This window comes from Marmota monax, unplaced genomic scaffold, assembly GCF_021218885.2.
Source record: "Marmota monax isolate L192 unplaced genomic scaffold, Marmota_monax_Labrador192_F-V1.1 WCK01_AAM20220418_F8-fsc00976, whole genome shotgun sequence".
Lineage (NCBI taxonomy): Eukaryota > Metazoa > Chordata > Mammalia > Rodentia > Sciuridae > Marmota > Marmota monax.
In genome coordinates this window covers 90,091-114,089 of record NW_026694755.1, presented here as the reverse complement: position 1 = coordinate 114,089, position 23,999 = coordinate 90,091, and the positions used below count along the sequence as shown (strand labels likewise).

The 23,999-nt window shown below is 61.1% G+C and overlaps 1 protein-coding gene and 1 long non-coding RNA gene across 30 annotated transcripts; one reads left to right on the top strand and one right to left on the bottom strand.

The window, feature by feature from the left end:
* Window positions 1–6: 6 nt before the first annotated feature.
* On the bottom strand, window positions 7–2,467 carry LOC124079397 (uncharacterized). 2 transcript variants are annotated; one of them, XR_006847336.2, is made up of 3 exons: window positions 1,730–2,280; window positions 548–1,564; window positions 7–358 (listed from the first exon to the last, which is right to left on the bottom strand). It is a non-coding gene; the product is annotated as an uncharacterized LOC124079397 (long non-coding RNA). The 2 variants fall into 2 exon arrangements; XR_006847335.2 differs by lacking the exon at window positions 7–358 and having other exon boundaries at window positions 858–1,564; window positions 1,730–2,467.
* LOC124079396 (uncharacterized) lies at window positions 593–14,758 on the top strand. Of its 28 annotated transcripts, none has more exons than XR_009224989.1 (7): window positions 626–772; window positions 925–1,073; window positions 1,661–1,782; window positions 2,000–3,969; window positions 4,363–4,462; window positions 5,630–5,769; window positions 8,023–9,515. XR_009224989.1 is itself a non-coding variant. In XM_058572774.1 (4 exons), exons 1-4 carry the CDS (start codon window positions 640–642, stop codon window positions 5,651–5,653), a joined length of 504 nt encoding a protein of 167 aa, XP_058428757.1. In that variant the 5' UTR covers window positions 593–639; the 3' UTR covers window positions 5,654–6,603. The 28 variants fall into 28 exon arrangements, 2 of the variants coding, with proteins under 2 accessions (XP_058428757.1, XP_058428756.1); XR_009224988.1 differs by having other exon boundaries at window positions 628–772; window positions 5,586–5,769; XR_009224978.1 differs by having other exon boundaries at window positions 632–772; window positions 2,000–2,210; window positions 2,543–5,009; window positions 5,586–5,769.
* Window positions 14,759–23,999: the final 9,241 nt, after the last annotated feature.

The window sequence follows — 23,999 nt, the reverse complement described above, 5'->3', positions numbered from 1 at the left end:
GTGTAATTTTCTGATACCCAAAACCTGAAGCAAAGAGGAGATTGTGGCATGGGGGGCAGGGGGCCCCGAGTGGCTCTCTCAGGATGGAGAGAGGATGCTGAAGGAGGCCACATCAGAAGTGGTCAGCTGTGAGCCAGGATGGGGTCCCGCTCCAGAACCCATTTGAGAACCTCCTTTTGCACAGGACGTTGGTCTGGGGTGGGGCCCGAGGACTCTCCTCTCCACTGCCGAGGCCCTGGCCCCTCTCTGGGAACCACATCATCATGGGCTGGAGCCACTCGGAAGTGTTGCCTTTTACAGTGTGGACACCGGGCTGCGGTGACTGGGGACGCCAACCTCCACGGGACTGGGCACTTCCCTGAGAGTGCGTGGAGGGTGTGTGGCCCCTCCCGCAAAGGGACGGGGGCCCCACAGACTGGGCAGCCGCTTCCGCTGTCAGGGACCCTGGCCACCCTGGGCACGTGCCCAGGCACGTGCTCCCCTGCCCGCCTGCCCCTGCCCCTGCCCGTCGTCCAGGCCACCGCATTAACGGGCATAAAATATTTACCTAACTCAGCTTTTTGCAAATATTCCTTGGGTCATGGTCCCTCGCTGGCAACGTCACGGCTCCAGCACACGCTGAAAGGGCTGTGTTAAATAATGCAGGAAAAATACCACGCGGGCCGGCAGCTCCCAGGCCGCTGTCCCCTGGCCACGCCCCATGGACGTTCGCCCCTGGGCCGGAGCAAGCCACCTCCATGGGGGGGCCCGGGAGCGGCCAGCCCGGGTGGAGGTGAGAGGGACAGTACAGTCACGTTTCCGCAGGTTCTCGCGTGCTGTCTGGGAGGGGTTGTGGGATTTTTGGAAAACAAGTGAGGAATGTTTAAAAATGCATCGTGGCTTTATATTTTAATGCCCGTCACTGAATCGTGTCCTTCTTCCTAGGTTTCCTGGACGGCCAGTGCTTCTGGAACTGCTGCCCCGGGCCATGGCGGCTTTTCCCTAAAACAGGACGCTCTGAGTAGAAACCTGAGTTCACGGGCCCACGCCTGCTTACCAGTCGCTGCCCACCCTTTTAGCGAGGCTGGTGACCTGTGAGTGGACATAGCCCAGAATCAAACTCCTGGGGAAGCAAGTTGGGAAATGGGGGTTTAGTGGGGACTTGGGGACGATCTGCTCTGACTTCCCGGTGGCTCTTCACTTCCTGCCTCTTGGCAGGGGGACGGGGTGGGCAGGAGAAGCAGGAGCAGCCCTGGGGCCTCCAGAGCCAAAGGCCCGTCCTAAAGCCAAGGAAGCAGCCTCAGTGTGGTTTCTGATCATTCAGGGGGTTTCGCCCTCTGAGACCCCGACGGTGGCAGGAGGGACCTGGGGAGGTGGGGGTGTTGAGACAGACAGAGAGGGAAGAAAGAGCTCCAGGGTCTCTGGTCCGTCTTCAAGGCGCCCGGTTCCTGATCAGCTGTCCCAGATGTTTGGTCCTGTCCAGTCGTGACCAGGCAGGGAGCCCAGTGGGTGCGTCCTCCTGTCCTTGCTCGCTCTGCCTCCTGGCCTGCGGCCTCGGCCCAGGTTCCGGCTGTCCACTCCTCCCCTGGGAAAGGGCTGGGCTTGGTCTGGCCTTGGGCCTGGGCGCAGGACCCCACTCGCAGCTTCCCACCTCCCTGAGGCCTTGTCCTCCTCTTGGCAGGTCCGGCAGGGAGCAGGCGCAGGCGCGTGGTCCCCCAGGCCAGCAGCAGGCCGGGCGTGTGCAGCTCACCTGTGTTCTGGTGACCCGTCCTCTGGTTCCAGCTGGGGTGGTCCGGTACTGCGGTAGGTGGCTGATTGGTCTGGACCCAGCACGGGCCCAGTGTCCTGTGGCTGCCATAGCAGGGACCCCACACTGGGCGGCTGGGAACAGAGGGAACCTGCTCTCCGTCTGGAGGCCAGGCTCTGAGGTCAAGGTCCAGGTCGGGCAGGGCCCACTCCCTCAGAGGGCCCCCGGGAGGCCTCTTCCTGACTCTCCTGCTGACTCTCCTGCTGCCGGCAGACCTCGGCTTCCTCGGTGTGTGACTGCATGGCTCCAGGACCTGTCTTCATTGTCACCTGGCCTTCTATGTCCCCACGTGGCCTAGTGTCTGTGCATTCTCTTATGAGGACTGTCATGCTAGATGAAGGGCCACTGCTCTCCAGTGTGACCTCGTCTTCCCGGTTACATCTGTACTGATCCTGTGTCCCAGCTGGGCACACCTGAGCTTTGGGTGAGGACGTCCACGTACCTTCTGGAGGGATACCGCCTGCTCCCTAATGGAGGACCTCCCTGAAGTCTGAGCGGTGACCAGAGCTTCGTGGGGTGTGGCTGGGGGGCTGGGCAGTGCCATCTCTGCAGGGGTCCAGGGAACGTGGGGCGGTGTGCAGAGAGCAGAGGTGGGGCTGACCGCCTAGGAGGAGACCCGGGGCCAGGACAGCTGCCTCCAGGCCCCGGCTCCAGTCACCCTGAGGCCTGCAGCAGTGCCAGCCTGCCTCCTGTGGCTCCAGGTCTGGGGCGGGTCCTTCCTTGTCCCACTCTTTCCCGTCTCTGCTGTCCCTCCAGGTTTCCCCGGGCTCCCCGCCCAGCGCCCGTCTAGATCCACTACAAGGGCCTGGACTGTGAGCACTGGACTGTGTGCAGGGCCCACCACCCATGCACACAGCTGCCCAGAGACGGACAGCTGTCCTGGGAGGCAGGCCCCGTGTTGCGGCTACGCCTCAGGCAGGTGGCGAGGTGGGAGGTGAGGGTCGGCTCACCCGTGAAGCTGCCTAGGTCTGGGCCCAGGCGGGGCCCTGCTCCTGGGCCCTCCGAGGAGGCCTGCGTGGTTGGTGACGCAGATGTTCTCCCAGTGTGGGTGGGCTTCCTCCATCCTGTCCAGGGTAACCAGCGGAGGACGGAGGCTTTACCCTTCCCCTCCTGCCTGCCCGAGCTGGGACGCCTGTGAGCTCAGGGGACCTGCCACTGGCCGGCCTGGCTCTCCATCTGCCAACGGCAGGCGCTGGTGCCCCAGAAACCCCTCGCTCTCTCCAGTGGCTGTTTCTTGGAGAGCCCTGATTTACAGAGGCGAATGACGAATCCAAGGTCACCAGGGTCTGGTCTGCAACCAGCGGTGGGGCCTCCTGGCCACCCCTCCCTCGTGTCCCCTCAGAGCCTCAGGACCTGCTGGGACCAGGAGGGGGCTGAGTGGGTCCGACAGGCTCCTCAACAGGGGAGGTGGGGCAGGAGAGCCAGGTGCAGAGTGGAGGGTGGGCAGAGGGAGGTGGAGGCCGGCACGCCCCTCTCCTCCCTGCCTCCCTCTCCTCTTTCTCGGTTCTAATCTCATCTTTTGGGAGGTGGCCATGTTTCTCTTATCAAAACCAACTTTGAAAAGAAGGATCCTTTGTAGCCGACTGGTGAGACCCTCGCCTGCGGCCTGGAGGGAGGGCCCAGGGGCAAAGACTGAGAGGTGTTCCTGGAAGCCCAGAGCAGCTGCCATCAGCCTCAGGGAACGTGGACCTGCAGGCGGGAGAGGAGTCTGCAGAAACCCGGAGCCGGACCTGCCCCAAGGGGGACCAGAGGAGAGGCCACGCCCGAGCCGGCCCCTGAGCTGCAGCCTCTGTGACCGGGAAGCAGAGTGGGCCAGACTGCTCCGGCTTCAGTCCTGCGCCAGCCACAGGGTGTTACCTGCGTTATTTAAGCAAAACAAAGCGTGGGCTGTTTTCACGGCAGAGCAGTCCCTCTCTTCCTGGGCCTCCTTTCCTGTGAATTAACAGAAACAAATCGAATCTGCCAGCCAGCCTGCTGCATGGCTCACAGGATCATTCAGATCCTCATTCAAGGGGTGAAGTGGATCAATTTCTCCCTTTGTTCTTCTGCCCACAACCCGGCAGTCAGGAGGCTTTGAGTCCCGGATGGACCAGGCACCATGGCAGAATTCATTGATAGATCCGAGGGTGCCAACGCTGGGGGCCAGAGGGTCCCTGTCTCCCCAGGACCGTCCTTCCTGATGGGTGGGTGCTCAGCATTAACAGAGCTGCGCTGCCGTTGTATGGTGACATGCCGTACGTCAGGCCGAGCCTGGAGCCCAGTGAAAACTTGCATTTACTCACACAATTGGCAGTTTTGCAAATGACCCTGGTGGGCGGAGCTTTACCAGGTCCTGAGCCCCGCAGGGGACAGTGCCAGGTGGGTGGGAGTGGCAGGGCTGGCCAGGGTCCTGAACCCACCAGTGCTTGCTCACTCTCCCCCTCTCCCCTGACCTGCAGGGTCCTCCCTGGGCCTCATGTTCAGCCATTCCCCTTCCCGGCCCCACCTAGGCCATCCCCTAAGGTCAAGGGCACGTGAGGCTCTGGGGTCTCTAGGCCTGGAGCCAGTCCCGGGTCCCTCTCCCTCTCTACGTCCAGCCCTCAGGAACAGCTTCCCCTGGTCTTGAACACACACAGCCGCACACACAGGCAGCGCTGGACCCCAGGGCCAGGAGGGCGGCGTCCACCTCAGGCTGAGGTGGGCAGACCCAGCTCTCGGGGATCACATTCCCACACAGGCAGCCAGACTCTGCTGTTGTCATGGAAATCAGAGCGCCTCTCTGGCCTCTGTCCTTGTCTCCCTGCTGTCCCTTGCTGGCCTGTCCCCAGAGCTGTGCCACTCAAGTGTGGCCGTGGGAGGAGCTGCAAGAGAGATGGCTCCATCCAGGGCTGTGCTGGCAGACCCCAACTGCCCCAGGTGGTGGGCCTCGGTGGTGGAAGACACCAGAGTCTGAGATGAGGCCTCGGGATGCGGGGACTTGGTGCAGGAGACGCAGGGCCCACCACCATGCACACAGCTGCCCAGAGACAAGGGCACGGCCTGCTGGTCACACACGTCTGTATGGGCAAAGGCGCTGGACAGGCCCAGGACACAAAGCCTCTTTCCTGGAGTCCAGCCAGGCCAGTTTCCTTCGAGCCCAGCTGAACAGTGTTGACCGGGCCCCCAGGTTGGACGGGGCAAGTGGACTGTAGCGCTGCCCCAGGACTCCGGCTCCTGATGGGAGCTGGCGTCTGCCCGTCCGCAGGTGCGTGGGTGGGCTCGTGGCACAGGTCTCCTCGGGCATCTGTGGGCGTTGGTGGCTGTGGCAGGGGATGGAGTTACATAAGCTGCTGCGTGATTTCTCCACCCAAAGCCTTGACGGTGGCGCTGCTGCTCCTGAGCAGTGGGGAGCAGCCCTCGAGGTTGGAGAGAAGGGAGGCTTGTGGGGGGAGGAGGGGGGCGGGGCGGAGGGGAGGAGGAAGGGTGCAGAGACGGCCATGCTTCCCGTCAAGTCACTGCATTTATTTTGGGTAGTGGGGATTGATGCAGGTGTGCTCTATCACTGAGCTACACCCCCGTCTTTTAGTTTTTATTCTGGGGCAGGGTCTCACCAAGTAAGTTGCTTAGGCTGGCCTCAAACTTGCGATGCTCCTGCCTCAGCCTCCTGAGGCGCTGGGGTCACAGGTGCAGCCGTGGCACCCAGCCTCACCCCCACTTCAGTGCTGGAGGACGCATGGCCCTCACCGTTGGGCTACGGGCTGCCCGGGGGTCTCACCAGCAAGGTCCAGGGTGCGCAGGGCCGGGAGGCTCCGGGGAGAACCTGCTTCCTTCTCTTTTCCAGCTTCTGGTGGCTGCCCACAGTCCTGGTGTGGCTCCTTCCCCCAGCTCCAACCCAGGACGTGGCTCTGACCTCTCCGGCCTCCCTCCTCCACCGTGAAGGACCTGTGATCACGCTGGCCACTTGGATGAGCCAGGAGACTCTCCCTTCTCGGGGTCCACCAGAGGAGGCCCCTCTGCTTGGCGAGGTAACATGTCCGTGGAGATGGGTTCCTTCGGAACACGACGGTTCTGAGGTTAGGGTGTGGTGTCTTTGGGTGGTTATTCTGCCCACCCCAAAGACCCTGGAGAAACCAAGAACCCCACTGGGTCACCTCACAAGCCCCCTCTTTCTACTTAAATAGTGGACCTCTCGGCAGTGAAGTGGACCTTAGAGGTTTGGTAGAGAGGTTCCCACGGCACATCCCCCAGGCTGCCCGGTGCCCTCCTGCCCATGCGCAGGTGACTGTTGCTGTGATTCTTTCCTTGCGTAGCCTTGTCCTCAGAGGCCAGGCGGCGGGTTCTGGGTTTGGACGGAGTCCTTCACATCTCCTCCGTCCCCTTCAGAGTCTAGGCCTTCAGGACTGCTGTGCCATTCCTGCAAGGCACTTCCCGTCTGGCGCGTCTGACCCTCTCTCTTGTGTGTGGGCCCAGATGCCCCCAGGAGCCTGTGGCTTTGCCTGTGGGACTGTCCTCTTTTCTGTCACCCTAAGTCTCCATCAGGACTCCCCCGACTTTCTGTAAGACGTTGGAACATGCAGTTTTCTGTGTAGATGGGGTCCTACCAAGTCCTACAAGGTCCTCTTTCCTGGCGTCCTGTGGGTTGGTCCTTTCAGTTCCTGAACTTCACAGAGAGGGGAGCCCCAGCCTGTCCCTGGGGTCTGCCCCTTGTCCCGGGGAGGGTCTGCAGGATGCACAGGTTCTCCACGAGCACCTCCTATGGTGGCCGTGGGGTGCTCCCAGTACCCACAATGTACTCACGTGTGCTTCTGCTGACGGGCACTTGAGACTCTGGTCACCAAGAATAAAGCTGCTCGTGAACATCCCTGGATCTGCCTCTGGTGGCCCTGAGGCTGAGCCTTGGGCAGTGGGGCTGCTGGGTGCCCACATGTCCAGCTCCAGCAGATGCTGCCAGGCCATCTGCAGAGCGCTCTTGGGTGCCCTGCCCTCTGGGTGGGTGTGTCCACCACGCCACGTCCTTGCCGGCACTTGATCTGGGGAGTCTTTTCCACGCTGGCCGTTGTGGTGGGAGGATTCTGTTCTTAAAGGCCCTTGGAGGGGATCTTTCCTGGGAGGGATTTGCCTGAGGATTCAGACTCACTTTCTAGATACCATGATCCCCAAACTGTCCCCACCCTGCGTTCCTCCTCGTTGCCACCTCCTGCGCCCTGGCTCTGAGGTCTGAGGAGCGTCTGAGTCTCCCTTCTCTATCTCTACCACCTCGCAGTTCTCTGGGCTGCTGTGACGCTGTCCCTTGGTGCCCCTGCCTGTTCTTGCCGAGGTCCTTCCACTTCCAGCTGTGGCCGTGTGAGAAGCCGGGCACGTCTGTCTCTTTGACTCTGTTTTAGTTCAAAAGCATGATAGCGAATCTGTGCGGAGACGGGCACGGAGCCTGTGCAAGACTCAGGTGCAGGCCTGTTGCCGTGTTCTTGGCAGAGGCCACGTGGAGGCAGCCCATGCCCCTGGACAGGAGGATGGCCAGACAGAATGTGGCATGTCCACCCAGTGGAAGGTTATCTGACTGTAATGAGGAGTGAAGCACCAGGCAGGCTGTCGTCAAGGTGGCTGGACCTTGAGGACACTCTGCCCTGTGCAGTGAGCGTCACAGAGGGTGGCTCTGTTCCACTGGGTCTGCAACAGGCAGGTCCAGAGAAGGAAGTGCACCCAAGGTCGCCGGGGTGGGAGAGCCGCAGGGGCGGGAGCCAGCAGCTCTTCCCTGGTGGGTGTGAGTTTCTATTTGGGGTTTTGACCAAGTTCTGGAAGTAGATGGTTGTGGTTGTGTGACATTGTGACTGTGCTTGGTCCCATTGACCTGGACCCTGAAAGCAGATGTCATGATAAGTCCCATGTTGTGTATATTTTACCACAATTTAAAGCCCAGTGGTGTGATCTGCCAGAGGCTGCTGAGGTCTGCACTTCAGATGGACACCAGGCCCGCACATGGGTGGTATCTCAGTGGAGCCATTAGGAGCCCTGGCCTGGGTGCCCAGCTCCTCTCTCCAACCAGGCTGACCTCCTTCAGGTGTGAGAGCTGGCTGCGGGGTCTTCTGAGCAAGGCCAGTGCTCCCAGTCTGGTCCTGCCACCTGACGCCCCGGTGGTCACCCTGCCTTGCTGGACCTTTGTTCTCCGTGAACGTCCCGGTCAACCAGCTTCAGTTTGTCCCAGCCTCTGGGGCTCTGCTGGGAGTGGCTCTTGCCCCCCGGAGAGTTCCCACCTCACCCAGAGCCCACTCATCTCTCAGGCTGGGCACCCCCCCCACCACCACGGGGGTCTTCCCTGCGTCCCTCTAAGGAGGAAGCCGCTTCTCCTGGAGCACAGGGTTCTCGGCTTTCTCCAGGAGAAGACCTCAGGGTTCCCAGAGGGGCTGTTTCCGGTCACTCCTTCTGGCCACTGGTCATGCAGGGAGGGGACGGCTGGAGAGGTGGTCGGCTGCTGGAGACCTTGGGTCCTGGTGTCAGAGCACCATCGGAGGAGCAGGGTGTGGCGTGCACAGGTGACAGAACACCCTGGGCGCAGTCTTCTCACCAAAGCCAGGCTCTGACATGCACGCGTCACGCTCCCACACGGGCCTGTGCCTGAGAGGACAGCCTGCTGCCTTCCGCCCGTCGGCCCTCTCCCCTGGACTGCTGTGCCCAGCTTCCCTCCCTGGCTAGACGGGAGGTTCCCTGGGGGTGCCGTCGAGGGCTCCCTCACCCTCCATTTCCCGCTCACCTGCATGCAGGCTCCATCACCGTGCCCAGCCCCTTGTGGTCATCTCATCTCCCGAGGCCCCCTGCAGCTCAGTCCACCCGAGGTCTGTCCACTCTGAGGTTCACACCCTGTCTGCCTCATCCCTCACCAAGGCCAGCAGCCTGGTGACGGCCCTGTCTTAGTCCCCATGGCCCTGGGGAGCCCCCTCACACCCAGGGTCTCAGAGTCGGACATCGACTAAGCCCCACTTCCCCAGTGAACCCGCTTCCCATGTGACTGGGTGACAAATCATATCTAGGACAGAGCCTGTTGCCTGTCATCTATGATCTGGTGGTGCCTGTGTCACCTGTCACTCAATCTGCAGTCACTCGATGCTGGCATCACCTGGACTCGCAGATAGGGAGACTGAGACCTAGGGACACTCTGTGAGAGGCTCAGGCCCAGAGCCCGGAGGCCGTGGTGGGACTTGAACGCAGCCCGCCTGACTGGTGGCTTTTGGTGCCCACAGCTCCGCCCGGCCCTTAGGTGAGCACGCACGGAAAATGTCTTCTTTATTTTCTTGGCAGGGCATCTTCTTATTGCTGTTGCTTTTTAATTTCCTGCTTTCTCTAAGGAAGCCTCTGTGCCTGTGGTCTGAGAATGTCCCCTCACCCAGGGACAGTGGCCTTGACCGTTGGCGCCCCTCCGCCCTGCACACGCGCTTCCCCGGGTTTGCAGCCAAAACCCGGCGGCTGCCGTCCAGGAGGATGGGCCTGGCCACGGTGCCGGCTCCCGCTCCACGGCGGGAAGCAGATTTCCCATTAAAAGGCAGATCTTTATTTCAAAAGGTTGAATAGGAGGCAACTTAAAAAAGGATTTCCAGCTGGTTAAATTTAGGGCGCGCGCAGAGGTCCGCCGAGGAGCGGCTGGCGGTGCGCCTGCAGTCTTGACGGGCGCGCTGCTTTTCACTTTCAGGCCTGCCTCTCGGCGCTCTTCCCCTTTTGAGTTGGGCAAATAAATGCTGATGGCGTGTCGGCCGGAGTGGCAGCGCCTGCTTACTCAAAATGGTCTGTTTCAGTTGGCTGGTGGCCAGCTCAGGATGGCCCGGTCCCAGCAGACGCCGGGGCTGGGGCTCGGTCACTGAGGCTCTTTCTTCTCCAGCCGCTGCCCCCTCATTCGCGCACCCTGTTCTTTGGGTCCCTGTCCCTGCCCCCTGCGAGCTGGGCAGCTGTGCCCAGCCTGGATAGGCTTGTGGCCCTGGCATGGCACTCAGCCTCCTCTCAGGGCCGGTCTGCCTGTTGGGACAGCAAGGGTGCCCTCTCCAAGGTGGTGCCAGCTCTGTGTGCTGAGCCTCTGTTGCAAGAGCAGACCAAGGCCAGCCTGGGGACCCAGCGGTGAGGGAGGGCCTTGGGAACCTGGACTGGAAGAAGCCTGGGTGGCCTTGAGGTGTGCCTGCCTCTGGGTGGGGCTGCGCTGAGGCAGGAGGGTTTAGATTCGAGGGTCTCATGGACCAGAGGCCTCGGAGTAGGGAGGAAGGGGAACCTGGTTGGGTGTTGGGAATATAAAGCCCCTTCAGAGGTCCAGCAGGCCAGGGAAGGGAGGCCTTGATCCAGGGCAGCTCTAGGCCTGAGAGACCCTGTGCCCCTCTCCCAGGTCCTCCCCAGCTCTCGGCCAGGTGCTTTGGAGACCAGCCCCGGAGGCCAACAGGCCCGGGCCCAGGGACGCGCGGGGCCCCTGGGTCTCTGCAGGGCAGCCTCCCTGTCCCCAGGCCTCCAGTCCCTCACTTTCTGGACCAGAAGCTCCAGCCTCACCTGGACACCAGGCAGGTCGTGGGGCAGTTCGGAGGCCAGGGCCTGACATCGGAGCTTGGGGGGACAAGCTGAGTCCAAACCCACCTTCTTGTGTGTGGGCGACCTGAGGCCACCTGCTGTAGATCCGGGAGGAGCAGGGTGGAGGACTACAGGGGCAGGGCCGCGAGGCAGACCCCCAGGCAGGGGGCTATGTGCCGGGTCCTCGGTGGGACCTCCTCAGTGGCAGTGGCTGAGGGACTGGGATGCATGACCAAGGGGCCCTTCTGTCCTCTGTGGAGGTCCCCCACGAGGCCTGGGGGAGCTGAGGGTCCCTTGCAGGCAGCTGGCTGGGCGAGACCCTTCCCCTAGGGCAGTCCCTCCCCCATGCGCTCTCCCTGCCCTCCCACCAGGGAGGGTGCACCCACCAGGGTGTCCCTAGGCTCTACTTTCTGTGCCTGCCTGGCCCTGGCCTTGTACAGGAGGGGCACTGGGGCGGGGGCTGAGGCTCTCGTTACTCGGGGAGGGTGGTTGTGGTCCCAGTTTGCCTGGACTCCCTCGTGCATAGAGAGCCCTGATCCAGGAGCCCTCCCTCCTGGGCACACAGGGACGCTGGCTGCCCTAGCGGACATCACCACAGCGCTTCAGAGGTGGTGCCTGGCGCCGCCATTCACTGAACCAGCCCACATTTCATCTACAGGCTCTTCTGCTGGGGCACCTGCCGCCCTTCCTTGCTCTCGCCCCAGAGCCTTGCTCCCCTGGCTGGGGTGTGTCCGACACCCTTCCTCGCCTGAGTGCTAAGGCGGTACCAGGCCTGCCCACCACCAGCCGCCCTGTGGGAGAGCAGGACCCCAGTCATGTCCTTACAGGCAGCAGGCGGCCGGGCCCTTCCTCTGCTGGGTCTCAGTCAGGACTTGCGCATGTGAAAGCACGGAGCAGCTCCACTTTGGGGAAGCCAGGAGCAGAGATCCTGCTGTGAGCCCGTGTCCCCGGGGGCAGTGACCCAGAGGAGACTCTGCAATGCCACGGCTGAGCGTACCTCCACGAGTCCCTCGTCCCTCACATCAGAGCCTCCACAACCAGCCGAGCGCTGGCTGGGTGGGCTCCTGGGGGAACGCTGGCCCTGCGAATGACGGAGAGAGAGCCACGTGGGGGGGGTTCTCCTCGGGCTTCAGGCACAACTTCATTGACTCATTCATCACAAACACGCGCTGAGCCTCCACTCTGTGCCGGGAGCCAGGCCCAGGGTGGAGACGAGCACCCGAGTCCACTGACCGGGGCGTTTGCAATCCAGGAGAGGCCACAGGGTGCGAGTGAGCAGCCTGTTGAGGGGGCCGGGCTCTGGGCGACGTAACGAGGTGCCAAACAGGGCTGGCTGGTCAGGGAGCCGGCCTGTCTGGGCTTCAGGTAGACACTGGGGGACAGACCCGAGCCCAACCTCTGGAGTGAGGGTCGCCTGCTGCGCAGCCTGAAGCAGAGCCAGGGGCTGAGCCAGCTCCCGACAGCGGCTCCGAGACCCGTGTGCAGACGGGTCAGCCTGGGGTGGCACAACTTCCTGGCCACCATGTCGGAGCACTTGTCACGGAGCATCGCTCCCGTGGGAGCTGACAAGTGCACCAGGTGGGGTTTGAGGAGCCGATGGGGGAGAGTCCCGAGGGTGTCGTTGGAGGTGGGGTGATGTGTTCACAGGGAGAAGGAAGACAGAACTGTGGGCACAGGGTGGTGGGCGGGCAGGGAGGGGCTCCTGAGGGGCAGGGGTCCTTGGAACCAGCTGTGAGCCCCTGTCCTCAGGGGGACACCAGCCTCTACTCGGGCTGTCTCTGAGCACCACCTTCCCATCTGGCTTTGCTCCTGACTTGCCACGGTGCCTGGACATGAGTGGTCCCTCCAGGGTGGTGACAGGCACCGCTGCTCCTCACCAGAACACCCGCCAGCGCCCCGAGGCCCGGTGCATTTCCAGTCTCAGCTCTCCCTGGGCCCCAAGTGCTGGGTCCAGCCAAGGGGTTCCTGGTGGCTGCCCCCTCCCAGGTCCCCCTGCTCAGCAGCCCCCAGGAGGAGAGCCCTGAGGGACCCTGGGGATGTGGCCTGTGTGTCTGGGGGCAGTGGGCGGGAGGCCAGAGGAGGGAAGACCCATCCTTCAGGGACAGCACTGACCACAGAGGAAGAGGCCGGCTTGGGGGAGGAGGGAGCGGCTGCTTCCCTGACCTGTGTCCCAGGACTTGGCTCTAACCTGAGCATCGGGATCCCACAAAAGCAGCAGCCAACACGGCGAAGCTTCCAAACACCCATGTCACCGGCCCCTGCTAATTAGGGCTCGATAACTGTGACCAGGTCTGGGGCCCTGGGGAGGGTCCACCCCTGGAGGGCTGGTGGGACCTTCTGCCTGTCCCACGGGGGGATGACGGCCGAGGTTCGGCTACCATCTGCTGGCCCCCCGCCCCGGTCAGTGCTGCCTCTGCACAGCCTGCCAGGGGCCCTGCAGGCCCTGCTCTCGGGGGGGTTTCTGCTGCTGATGGGGTCTTGAGTGTGCCCAGCTGCCCTGGGAGCCCTGTCACCACAGGCAGTCCACAGGGACGATGCTGAAGGGTGGGTCACTGCAGGGCTCGTTAGCCGCGTGCCTGACCAAGCTCATGTGGCCGGGTGAGGGCTAAATCTATTTAGGGGAAAAGGAGGCAGTTTCTTTCTGCCTTATCCACTTAACTATTAGCAGCGAGGTCAACTGCACTTAGAGCAAAACAAGAGGCCCCACGCCTGGCCTGGCTGCTTTCTATTACCCTCTCTGCCCCCCGGCCCTGCCATTGTCCCAGCTGTCCCCGGCAGGCTCTTGGTGGCCTGAGGTTGTCCTGTGTCTGCAGGTCCACAGGAGCACTGACCAGAGGCCAAGCAGAGCCTGGGTCCCCAGGGGCTTCCAGGTGAGGGAGGGATTTTGCCAGATCCCCGAGGGCCGTGCTCTCGGTGGGGGATGAGAGTTCTGGCCAGAGGGGCCGATTCAGCAGCCCCTCCTTGGAGACTGGCCTCTGTGACTAGCCACGAGGACGGCACGCACAAAGGGCTGGCCCAAGGTGGGACCAGCGCTGGTGGGGTCCGTTCTCAGGGGGACAGTGCGAGGCCACCTCCTGATGAGACTACTTCTCTTCAGCTGTCCTTGACCCCTGTGGGTCCCTTCCCTCAACCCACTTGTCCTGGGAACCTTCCCTTGGAAATCTCACCCACAAGAGTCCCCCCTTGGGGGTCCCTTCTGCGAGCCACAGGCTCCTCCTGTAAGGTCAGGCCTGAGAGATTTCCAGGCCACATCTCAGTGTCCTTGGTCAGCAGGACAGGTGGCTTCTTAGGGAGAAGGATAGAGCAGCCGGGTCAGGCTGGTGGGAGGGGGGGAGGATGGGCTGGAGACCAGCACCGTCCCCACGAGCCCCGCCTCTGCCCGTGGGCGCTGCCCGCCTCTGCCCTCGCCCGGCTTGCGACACAGCCCAGCTCTCTCCAAGGATTCAGTGTGGCAGAAGTTTGCTTTATTTTCCCACCTGAGCGCAGTTTATTTTCATAATATTAAAAAGATCCAAGTCAACATAATTTTAATAGGCACTACCTGAAAGATGTATTTAAATTGGATTATACAGATGGATTTTTTAATGAGGTGAAATTCACATAACACACATTAACAATTTACAGAGAACAATTCGGGGCTGTCAGAACGTTTCCAGCACTGTGTAACCTTCGCCTCTGACTCGCTCCCAAACCCACATTACCCCAAAGGAAGCCAGTGGTGGCCGGCGGCTCCCGCCCCTGCAGCCCAGCCTTCGGCCTGCAGGAGGACCCAGCTCTCTGGACCCTGCACGTGAAGGAGCCAGGCAACCCCGGGCCCTTTGCTTTGGCTTCTTTGCAGAGCACCACGGTTTCAGGATGGTCCTTGCTGTGGCAGGACAATCCTTCCTTCCTTTTTAAGGCTGAATAATATTCCATGTGAGGATCTGCTGCATCCACCCCTCAGTGGACGTGGTTTCTGCCTGTTGGCTACTGTGAATGCTCCCCCTGAGTGCTCCTGGACTACATTTCCACGACTACTCGCCACACTCTTTTGGCATGTGCCTGGGGCAGGGGTTACGGGGTCCCACAGAGCCTCTGCTGGGCTTTGGAGGAACTGTCACACCTGTCAGTCAGCAGCTGCACTGTAACCCCTCCCACCCAGGAGGGCAGGCCCCGTCCTCGTGTCCTTGCCCCCTCTGTTTTGGCTTCGAGCCCCCGTGGGTGCCGTGGTCTCCCGTGGCCTGGCCTCACGCTTCAGGAGGCGGGAGCTGCTGGTGCCTCCTCTTATGCATGTGCCCCTCTGTGTGTTTCTCTGGGGCTGACCCTGCACGGCGTCTGCTGCTCTCGGCCCTTCTGGGTCCTCCTCCCTCTCCATGACTGTTCTGCTCCCTGCTGACCTCCTGGGATTTGCCCAAGTCCACTGGCCTCTTTGGTGCCCACTACAGCTGGGGGCCTCATTCCCAAGGAACTTCCCACACATTTTCAGGAGTGGAGTGTTGTGTTTGTGCTCATCCAGCCCCAGGAGTGCACAGCTCTGTGTACACACATCCTGTTGCACACACATGTGCGCATGCATGGGCACATGTGTGTCTCCGTGCACTTCAGGTGTGTGGGCATCTCTGTGTGCATGTGTGTAGGCATCTGTGCAAGTCTGGTGTGTGGGCATCTGTGTGTGTGTGTCGGGGGGGCATCTGTGCAGGTCGGGTGTGTGGGCATCTGTGCAGATCGGGTGTGTGGGCATCTCTGTGTGCATGTGTGTGGGCATCTCTGTGTGTGTGTGTGTGTGGGCATCTATGCAGGTCGGGTGTGTGGGCATCTGTGCAGGTCGTGTGTGTGGGCATCTGTGTGTGTGTGTGTGTGTGTGGGCATCTGTGTGTGTGTGTGTGTGTGTGTGTGGGCATCTGTGCAAGTCTGGTGTGTGGGCATCTGTGTGTGTGTATCGGGGGGGCATCTGTGCAGATCGGGTGTGTGGGCATCTGTGCAGATCGGATGTGTGGGCATCTCTGTGTGCGTGTGTGTGGGCATCTCTGTGTGTGTGTGTGTGGGCATCTCTGGGTGCGTGTGTGTGGGCATCTCTGGGTGCGTGTGTGTGGGCATCTCTGGGTGCATGCTTGTGCACACACACAGGGACACCTGCAGCCTCAGGCTCTGCTCTTCTCACTGGGCCCTGGTGGATGTGCCTGTGTCGCAGCGTCCACCTGAATGTCCTGTGCTCAGGCTGCAGATGCTGAAGGCCCGGCTCCGGCGGCCTCCTGTGTTCTCTTCCCGGCGCTCACAGGCCCTGGTGACGCTCACTGCCTCTGTTGTTAGTGTGCACTCTGTGCCTCCCACCGGCAGCCACCATCTTGAGGGCTGGCCCCACTCCCTGTGGGCAGCCTGGTGTCTAGCAGGACCTGGCGCTGAGTGGGCTTGAGGCTGGACCAGCTGGTGTCCTCGTTTGCCCCAGGATGGATCTGCAGCCTTCGAGTGCTGGCTGTGTCTGGGGGTGCAGACTGCCTGTAAGCCCCCTGTGACGTGGGCCTTCCTCCATTCAGAGGTGCCCTTGGAGGTGGCTTTCTGGATGGCACCAGGACAGCAGTGAGTTCCACGTGCCTGACGGGCCTGGCAGCTGTCTTGCCCAGGAGTGTCCTGGATGTCTGCTTCATTCTGGAGGAAGGACAGGCAGACTCCACGCTCTCACTTTGGAAGAGTGGCTTCAGGCTGGCCTGGTGGGAGAAGGGAGCTTGGGGTGTGGGCTAGGCCGGGGCCCCCTGCTGTCCCTCAAGGAGGCCCCACCATGTTCCCTCCTGGTGGGATGAGCAGGCAGACAAGCCCATAGGCCAGCAGGAGCCTGGGCTGCAGAGTCACCTTCCTTCCTGCCTCTCCAGCAGGAGGGCCTCTGGGGCCACTGGCTCTGCCTCCTGAAGTGCCTCCGTCACTGGCTGGGCATGGAGAGGGACCCAGGGGCACCGTGCAGGGTGGCTGTGTAGAAAGGCAGGGGGGCTCTGGAAAGGGCCTCCAGTCCCCCACTCCAGGGCATTCCAGCTGCTGCAGCCAGGTGGCTGGTGCTGTGTCCTGGAGTTTCAGGGCCTGGAGCGGTGCCGCAGGCCGGCGGCGGAGCAGGCGGGCTGGGCCTGTGCCTGGCAGTGCCCTTGCCTTCTCTCAGCTCCCAGCCCGGCTTCCTTCCTCGTCAACACTGATTTGTGTCTCAGGAGCCTCTGAGGAATTTCCATTTTGCAGAGAGGGCTGGGCACGATGTTAGGGCGCGGGAGGCTGGGGTGCTGAGTGCCGCGGCCACCTTCATCCTGGATGAGGCTGCTTCTCTTCAGGGGAGAGGGGACCTGCAAATTGCGGCTGAGCTCCTCCCTAACCCAGAGTGCAAGGCCCCTACCTGCATGTGGCAGAGGGACAGCTGCCGCGTTCTCCTGTAAATGTGAGCCCAGGAGGCGCGTGGTCTTCCTGGGGCCCCTGCTGTGTGGGAAGCCACAGCCCTTGGGGTTTGCCGAGCCTGTCCTGGGGTTGGAGGACCACTACCCGCCGCCCCCGCCGTGGCCTAACCCGATGATTCCCCCCCGACTTGCGCCTCATGAGACATGCACGGTGACCCACACGCCAGCGGCTGCGAGTGAGTGCAGGGGGAAGCAGGAGGCAGCTGTGCCAGGCCCAGGCCCCAACCTGAGCCCGTGGCTGTGTGGGCAGCACCAAGGCAGGCCTGGCCAGTAGTCTCTCGCCAGGGGTGGCGCCTGTGGGCCCTGTGGCCATGGGGGGGAAGACCACAGCATGGTCACAGGAGTCTCTGCACCTGGCTCGATAAATGACCCATGGGGCAGGGAGATCCCCTGCAGCCCCTGTGCTGGCTCCAGGGCCCGTGAGCCACAGTGGCCTTGTCTCTCCCTTTGCTCTGGACAGGCTGGGTTTGAATTCACTCCTGGGGACCACCAGACGAACACAGCTGCCACCATCTTCCTCTCACGGCACAAGGACCCCATCTCGCCTCTTGTCCAGTGTCCCCGACAGGGAGGGCTCTGTACTCCCAGGTCCCGAGCCCCGGGCCAGGCGGCTCAGCCATGCGCTGCCCTGGCTCCTTTCAGTCCGCAGTCTCAGCGCCTCAAGCTCAGAGCTGACTTGTGTTTGCTGAACGGCTGAGTGAATTTCTAGCGGGAGCCCCCAGTTGGCCTTCATGGCCCAGTTTTTGAACTGTCTGATTCTCTCTGCTCCGAGCTGCCTTGCCCAGGACCTCTGGGTGGGACGCAGGCCTAGCCAGGCCCCCTTTGAAATCCTGCACATGCACAGGGCCCCACTCAACGCTGCCTCCTCCAGGAAGCCTACTGTGTCCCACAGAGGCAAGAGCCTCCCTGCTGAGCTCCTGGGACGGTGGCTGTTGCCTCCCTTTCCTGTGCCAGAGGCCCTCTCTTGAGCCTGGGCTGTCTTTGGCTTCTGTTGCCACCCTGCTGCCCAGAGGGGCTTGTCCAGGCAGGCTGGCCACGGCATTTATCTCTGCGTTTAGAGGAGAGCAGAAGGCCCCGTGGCGGGCAGCTCTGTGCTCCAGTGCGGCCAGCCTCAGGGCCTGCCCTCTCTGGTCTCCTGAGCCGGCTGGCCTGGGGACGGCCTGCACTCCCGAAGAGCCTCTGGCCTTTCTCTTCCTGGCTCAGGACACCAAGAGGCACACGTCCACTCAACCAGGCCGCCAGCTGGCCCGTGCTTCCCGAGGCCCTCCTTGGGCCCATCCCCACCTGGGTCTGTGGCCTGGCCCCACCCCTCTCCTGAAAGGTCCTGTTGGGGAGGAGGAGCAGCCAAGTGGGGGTCCCCGTCCACTGCCAAGAAGTACCTGTCCCCTGCACATCTGGAGGAAAGCCCACTGAGGCTCAGGGTGGCAGCAGTACAGGGCTGGGGCCCGGGGGCTAGGGGAGGGTGGAAGTCCCCACAGCAGTGACAGCTGGCTCAGCACCGAGGCAGAGCCGCGTCCCAGAGCCATGACCCAGAGCCATGACCCAGAGCCGTGTCAGGGGACAGGGAGGAGTCATCTCGAGGCATTTGCCAGGTCAGTGGGAGAGAGAGGGGGTTCCGGAGGAGGCGGGAGTCGGACTGCATGGAACCTCCCACTCAGGGCGTGGGCCATCATGCTGCCACGTTGACACCTTGAAGCTAAGTCTCAGGTTGGCCCGCCCACTCGCTCTCTGGGCATCGTCCCTGCAGGGCCTGGGTCTGCCAGCCACTCCTCAGGAGGAGGTGGGCTCCACCTTCTCTGGACCTAGCCCCACTGGGCACCGTAGGGTTCCCGGCCTCCAAATTCCTCCCCTGGGGTCCCGCTCTGCACTGTGACCAAGGGGCACATTGTAGGATGGACACCCACTCACGTCTCTCCATGCTGGTACCAGCCTCTCATGGTCCTGGTGGCCTGGGAATCCCTCTGTGCTGCCCAGAGTGACCCACAAGTCCCTGCTGCCTGCCTGTCCATCTGTCCTCCAGGTGGGATCTGCTGTGTCCTGGGATGGGCCCACATGGGCTTCCCCCTCCCTTTTCCTGGTCCACGCTGGGTGCCCAACTGGAATGCCCTCCCCTCTTTCTGCACTCAGCCCACGGGACCCTGTCCTTTAAGACCACATTGAGGACTCCCCACCCACCAAGCATTTCCTGGGCCTCTGGTTGGGCTGAGCGCCCTGAGGCCTCTCCATCACTGATGGCTCCACGAGCCTCCCTTTATCTCATCCGCATCCCAGAGCCGTGTCCCAGAGCCGTGTCCCAGAGCCGTGACCCAGAGCCGTGACCCAGAGCCGTGTCCCAGAGCCGTGTCCCAGAGCCGTGACCCAGAGCCATGACCCAGAGCGGTGTCCCAGAGCCGTGTCCCAGAGCCGTGACCCAGAGCCGTGTCCCAGAGCCGTGTCCCAGAGCCGTGTCCCAGAGCCGTGTCCCAGAGCCGTGTCCCAGAGCCGCTCTCTTTGCTCTCTGTACTGACCTGCAGAGCTGAGCAGAGCTGTCCTCAGGCAGCCTGACACAGGGCTGTGCCGCACAGTGGCCTTGTCCTCTTAAGCTGGTGTGGAAGTGGCCCAGGCTCTGTGACTTTCCTTTCAATCAGCACCTGGGTTTGAGCCCGCCTGGAGCTCTGACTGACAGGCAGGTGTATCAGCCAGTCACACTGGGGGCTGTGACAAGCAGTCCCAGGCTCTGTTGACAGTGGGACTCTCCTCAGGTCTCAGGACCAGATCCCTCCAACTGTGGGTGACACTGAGTACTCCAAGACCGGGCCTCTGCAGCTTCCATGGGGAGGAGGAGGACAGGTAGTTTGTCAGAGACTGACCACTTCAGTTTGGAAGTGACAGTACATCTTTCTGATCCCAAAGCTGGACATTTGGCCTGACCTGTATGCGGTCTGGTGGAGGGCAAGTGCAGTCCTTGCTGGACCCCCACCTATGGGGCCAGGCTGCTCATGTGTGCTGATGACAGCTCACCATCTCCACCCTGGGCCTTTGGGGCCAGCTGAGTGGCCTTGGTGCATAGGGATAGCTCTGTGCCCCGGATTTCCTGACTTCTAAATGAGCAGCGCAAACCCACTGTGGGGTCTGGCGTGACCGTACCAGCACTGTGCCCTCAGGGCCGGGGTGTGAGCATCCAGCCTGTGGTGGTCACACTGGGCCCACGTTGACGGGAGAGCCTGCAGACTGACTTGGGAAGAGCAGCTGAAGGACCACGGCCGTCACCCCAGCCACCGCCGTCACCCTGGCCCTGGAGAGAGCTACCTTCTACTGCTATTTCTGAATTTTGGCATTGAAAACCACAAAGGCTACATGTGCCACTCTTGGCCTCAGGGGGTGCCATGCTGTGTGCTGGGCCCTTGGTACAGAACCCGAGGGCTGGTGTGCCACCTCTCTGACACCCATGCACCATGCAGAGCCCCAGGTGAAGAGCTGCTGTGACCTTCGGAGCCAGAGTCCAGGGCCTGTTCACGGTAGAGCCAGGAGCCCAAGGCTGCAGCGGCACCCGAGGACCCCTCTCCAGGCCACGTCCCCAGAACAGAGGCTGCCCATGGCCAGTGCTGGCCGCGTCTCGGCTGCGAGGATACGAGTCTGGGCGTAACGTGTCCTGTGTGCTCACGTGGCAAAAGGTATCGGGAAATGACAAGCGAAAGAGAGAAGAGGTGTGGAAGGGACGTGGAATTCTAGAGTCGCAGGATCCAGGACGGATCTTGCTCAGGCTGTCGATTAAGACGGTGAAGCAGGGGTGGTGGTGGCGGGGGCGGGGGCTTCCACGGGGCCTGTCTAACCTCATACTTGAATTTGCCAGATCAGGAAGCCTGGGTATTCACACAATAGCCCTGGGAGAGTGAGCCAAGTGTCCGTCAGTGGACGAGTGGACAGACAGAACAGCCACCCGTGAAATGGACCACTGTTCAGCCTTAAAGACAAGGAAATTCCGACACCTGCTGTGGCCTGGGAGAACCCTGAGGACCTTGCACTGTGTGAAACGCCCAATTGCTGAAGGAAGTGCCCTGTAGTCCCATCTATGGGGGGTCCCTGGGGTCACTGCTGTCCGAGAGACAGGAAGCAGAATGGGGGCCTCTGGGGGCTGGGGCTGGGAGTCATTTCATGGGGAAGGTGTTGTGGGGAAGCTGGAGGGGTTCTGTGGGTGGACGGTGACCGTGCGGCCCAGGGTGGGAGTTTGCTCAACGCCCCGTAACCGTGTGGAAATGGTGACCCACTGCGCGTCACCACGACTGAGAAGAGGGGGCAGGAGCAATGCCAACAGTCTCCAAGCCTCTCCCCGTCTCCTGCCCCACGGCAGGGTGCTTCCAGCAGGGCCAGGAGCCCGCGATGCCCATGGGCCTCCCCACTTGCCACTTTTGCCCAGCCTTCCCGGTTCCCATCTCTAATCTCTCCCCAGCTTGGCCTCCCGATAAAGATGGGCTTTAAAGGATCTTCGCGTTGCTCTTGGTGGATCCAGACTTACAAAGATTCAAGGGAATGACAAACCAACATTATCATGCCGTTCCCCCCTCCCGGGGTTTCCTGGACGATTACCTTCTGGTAGGTCAGCCTCAGATGGAGTTTCACAGGAGCTGTGCCCGGCGACTCCACCTTCTTGTCAGTGGAGGGTCTCGTGAGTGCATATGCTGTTTTCAGATAAACCCAGAGCTGTGTCAGCACCTCCAAGGTGTGGGCAAGGTGTGGGCAAGGTGGTGACGGTGAGGTGTGTGAAAACCTTCTCTGGGGGAAAGGCCTTGATGTGCTTCATCTTGGAAGTCCTTGGCAAGATCTGACCACCCCATAAAGGGCTTGGGAGGATCTGACTGAGCCCAGGATGGCGGTCGTAGGAGGAGGCTGAGACCTGATGAGAAGGTGGACCAGTTGAGTCTTGCTGCAGCAGTCACCTGGGACTTGCTCAGACTCAAACCGATTAGGAAAATTCACATTGAAAGCATCATTTATAATGGGTCCAAATCCTGGGGAAGCCGGGCCTGGAGGGAGACAGAGAGGGCGTTTCTCCATAAGCTGCAATCTTTCATGATCTCCCCTCCCCCTGCGCAGAGTTTGACAACCCTGTCTCCTCCCCAAGACTGATCATTGGACTAATTAGTGGCTAATCAATGTTTGATTAAAACCTAGCCATCTATCATAGGAAGTGCCATGGTGACTCCAGAAGAAAGTTGCTTGCAGGAGGATTTCCTCGGGTCTGGCTGGGGACCAAGCAGAAGGGGCCCTCCTCCGGCCAGTCTTCCCCTTGGCTCTTTGGCCTGGGGGCTCTGGAGGTCTGGGGAGGAGAGGACGGAGCAGGCTGGGTGGCTCCCTGTCACTGGGCCGTGCTCCCACCCGCTCCCTGGAAGCTGCCCCCCACGGGGTCTGCAGGTTCCGCCGTCACCCTCCTCCTGCCCTAAATCTAACCTGCCTTTCTTCTGTAAATCCTTGGTCGGATTTCTACACACTTGAACCAGACTATCCCTGTGAACTCGAGCGGTCAGGTCAGGGGTGCTTGACCCTGGCTGCAGGTCAGAAACACCAGGAGAGGTTAAAAGGTTCTAACAGACGCAGGATAGACACACAGACCCATGAAGAGAGCAGAGAGCCCAGGAGTAGACCCAGCGCCTGTGGGAATGGCGACAAGTCACTGGGCCGGCATGGCCTGAGCAGGACCACGGAGGACCTTTGTGAGATATGTTGCTGGGCCAATGGACAGCCACCGAGAGCCAAGGGAACCTTGACCCCTACCTCACACCAGACGCTTGCTCCCTACCTCACACCGTACTTCCAAACCAATTCTACATTTGGAAGGCATCCCGGAGGAATGTCTGGACTCTTTTCGATTCAAAGAGCTCTCACCCTACAGGGTGAGTTGACCCGTTGAACAGTGTGGAGCAAGAGCCTCTGTTCATCAAAGACGCCCCTGAGACAGACGGGCAAGCACAAGCAGAGGGTATTTGCAGGGCCAGAAAGGGCTCTGAAACCAGGGGGAGAGACTCAAATGAATACCTCGCAGAGCATTTCAGCAGTCACCAGGGCAGGTCAACAAAGACTGCCCAGGCCACCAGAGTGGCTAAATGAACGGTCGGCAGCCCCGAGGGCGGGAAGGACAGAACCCTGGAGCATTCAGACACTGCTGATGGGAGTGGAAACTGGAGCCAGCGCTTCCCCAAATGATCTAACGAAACTGATCGCAGCCTGCCCAGGCCCAGCTGCTCCACCCTAGGTGTCCCCAGCAGGAGCACACCAGGTGCAGCCACGGGAAGCACAGGCAATCACTCTGCCGCTCTCTATAGCTCCAAACTGGAAGCCACCCAAACCGAGCAACCGGCACAGGAAGGTGGCCAAATAAATGGTGGTGCATTCATACCCTGGATACCAAATAGCACCTGTGCACTCAGCGCACCTCACAAAAGCAACGTGGAAATAAAGACTGCAGGTGTTCCCTCCCTGTGAAGCCAATCCTGGGGGAGTCCTTGTGGGGACGAGGAAGGGGTAGTGATGAGGGGAGGCAGGGCCATCTGGGGACCTGTGATGTTCTGTTTCTTGATGTTGGTGGGGATTCGCATGCATCTCCCACTTGGTGACTATTCATTGAACATATGCTTGTGATTTTTGAGCTTTTGGGCATATGTGTCATTTTCTTAAAGAAAAAAGCAATAGCAAATAGCAAATACCAAGCCTGAGGCTGGGCCAGCGTCACTGGGGTTGAGTCTCTGGAGGGTAGGGAGGTCCAGTCCAGGTGATTGGATCGGTCAGTTTTTCTTTTTTTAAATACATATATTTTTAAGTTGTAGATGGACACAATATCTTTATTTATTTTTATTTTTATGTGGTGCTGAGGATAGAACCCAGGGCCTCCCACGTGTGAGACAGTGCCCCACCACTGAGCCACAGCCTCAGCCCCAGGACTAGTCAGTTTTCATTGCAGGGAGAAAATACCTGGAAAAATCCACTTAGAAGAGGAAAGACTTATTTTGGCTCACATTTTCAGAGGTTCTGCCCACAGTGGGCTGGTTCCACTGTTTGTGGGCCTGTAGTGAGGCAGACAGCACAGAGCAGGGTGAGCCCGGGCAAAGCTGCTCACCTCATGGTGGCTGGGAAGGAGAGAGAGAGAGAGGGCGGAGAGAGAAGGTTCTGGAACTAGGTAGGGGGGTGGTTGCACACCATTGCAAGTGTGCTGCATGTCACTGGATTGCTCACTCTTAAATGATGCATTTTAGCTGGGCATGGTGTGCACACCTGTAATGCCACTGACTCAGGAGGCTGAGGCCGGAGGATTCAAGTTCAAGGACAGCCTCAGCAACTTA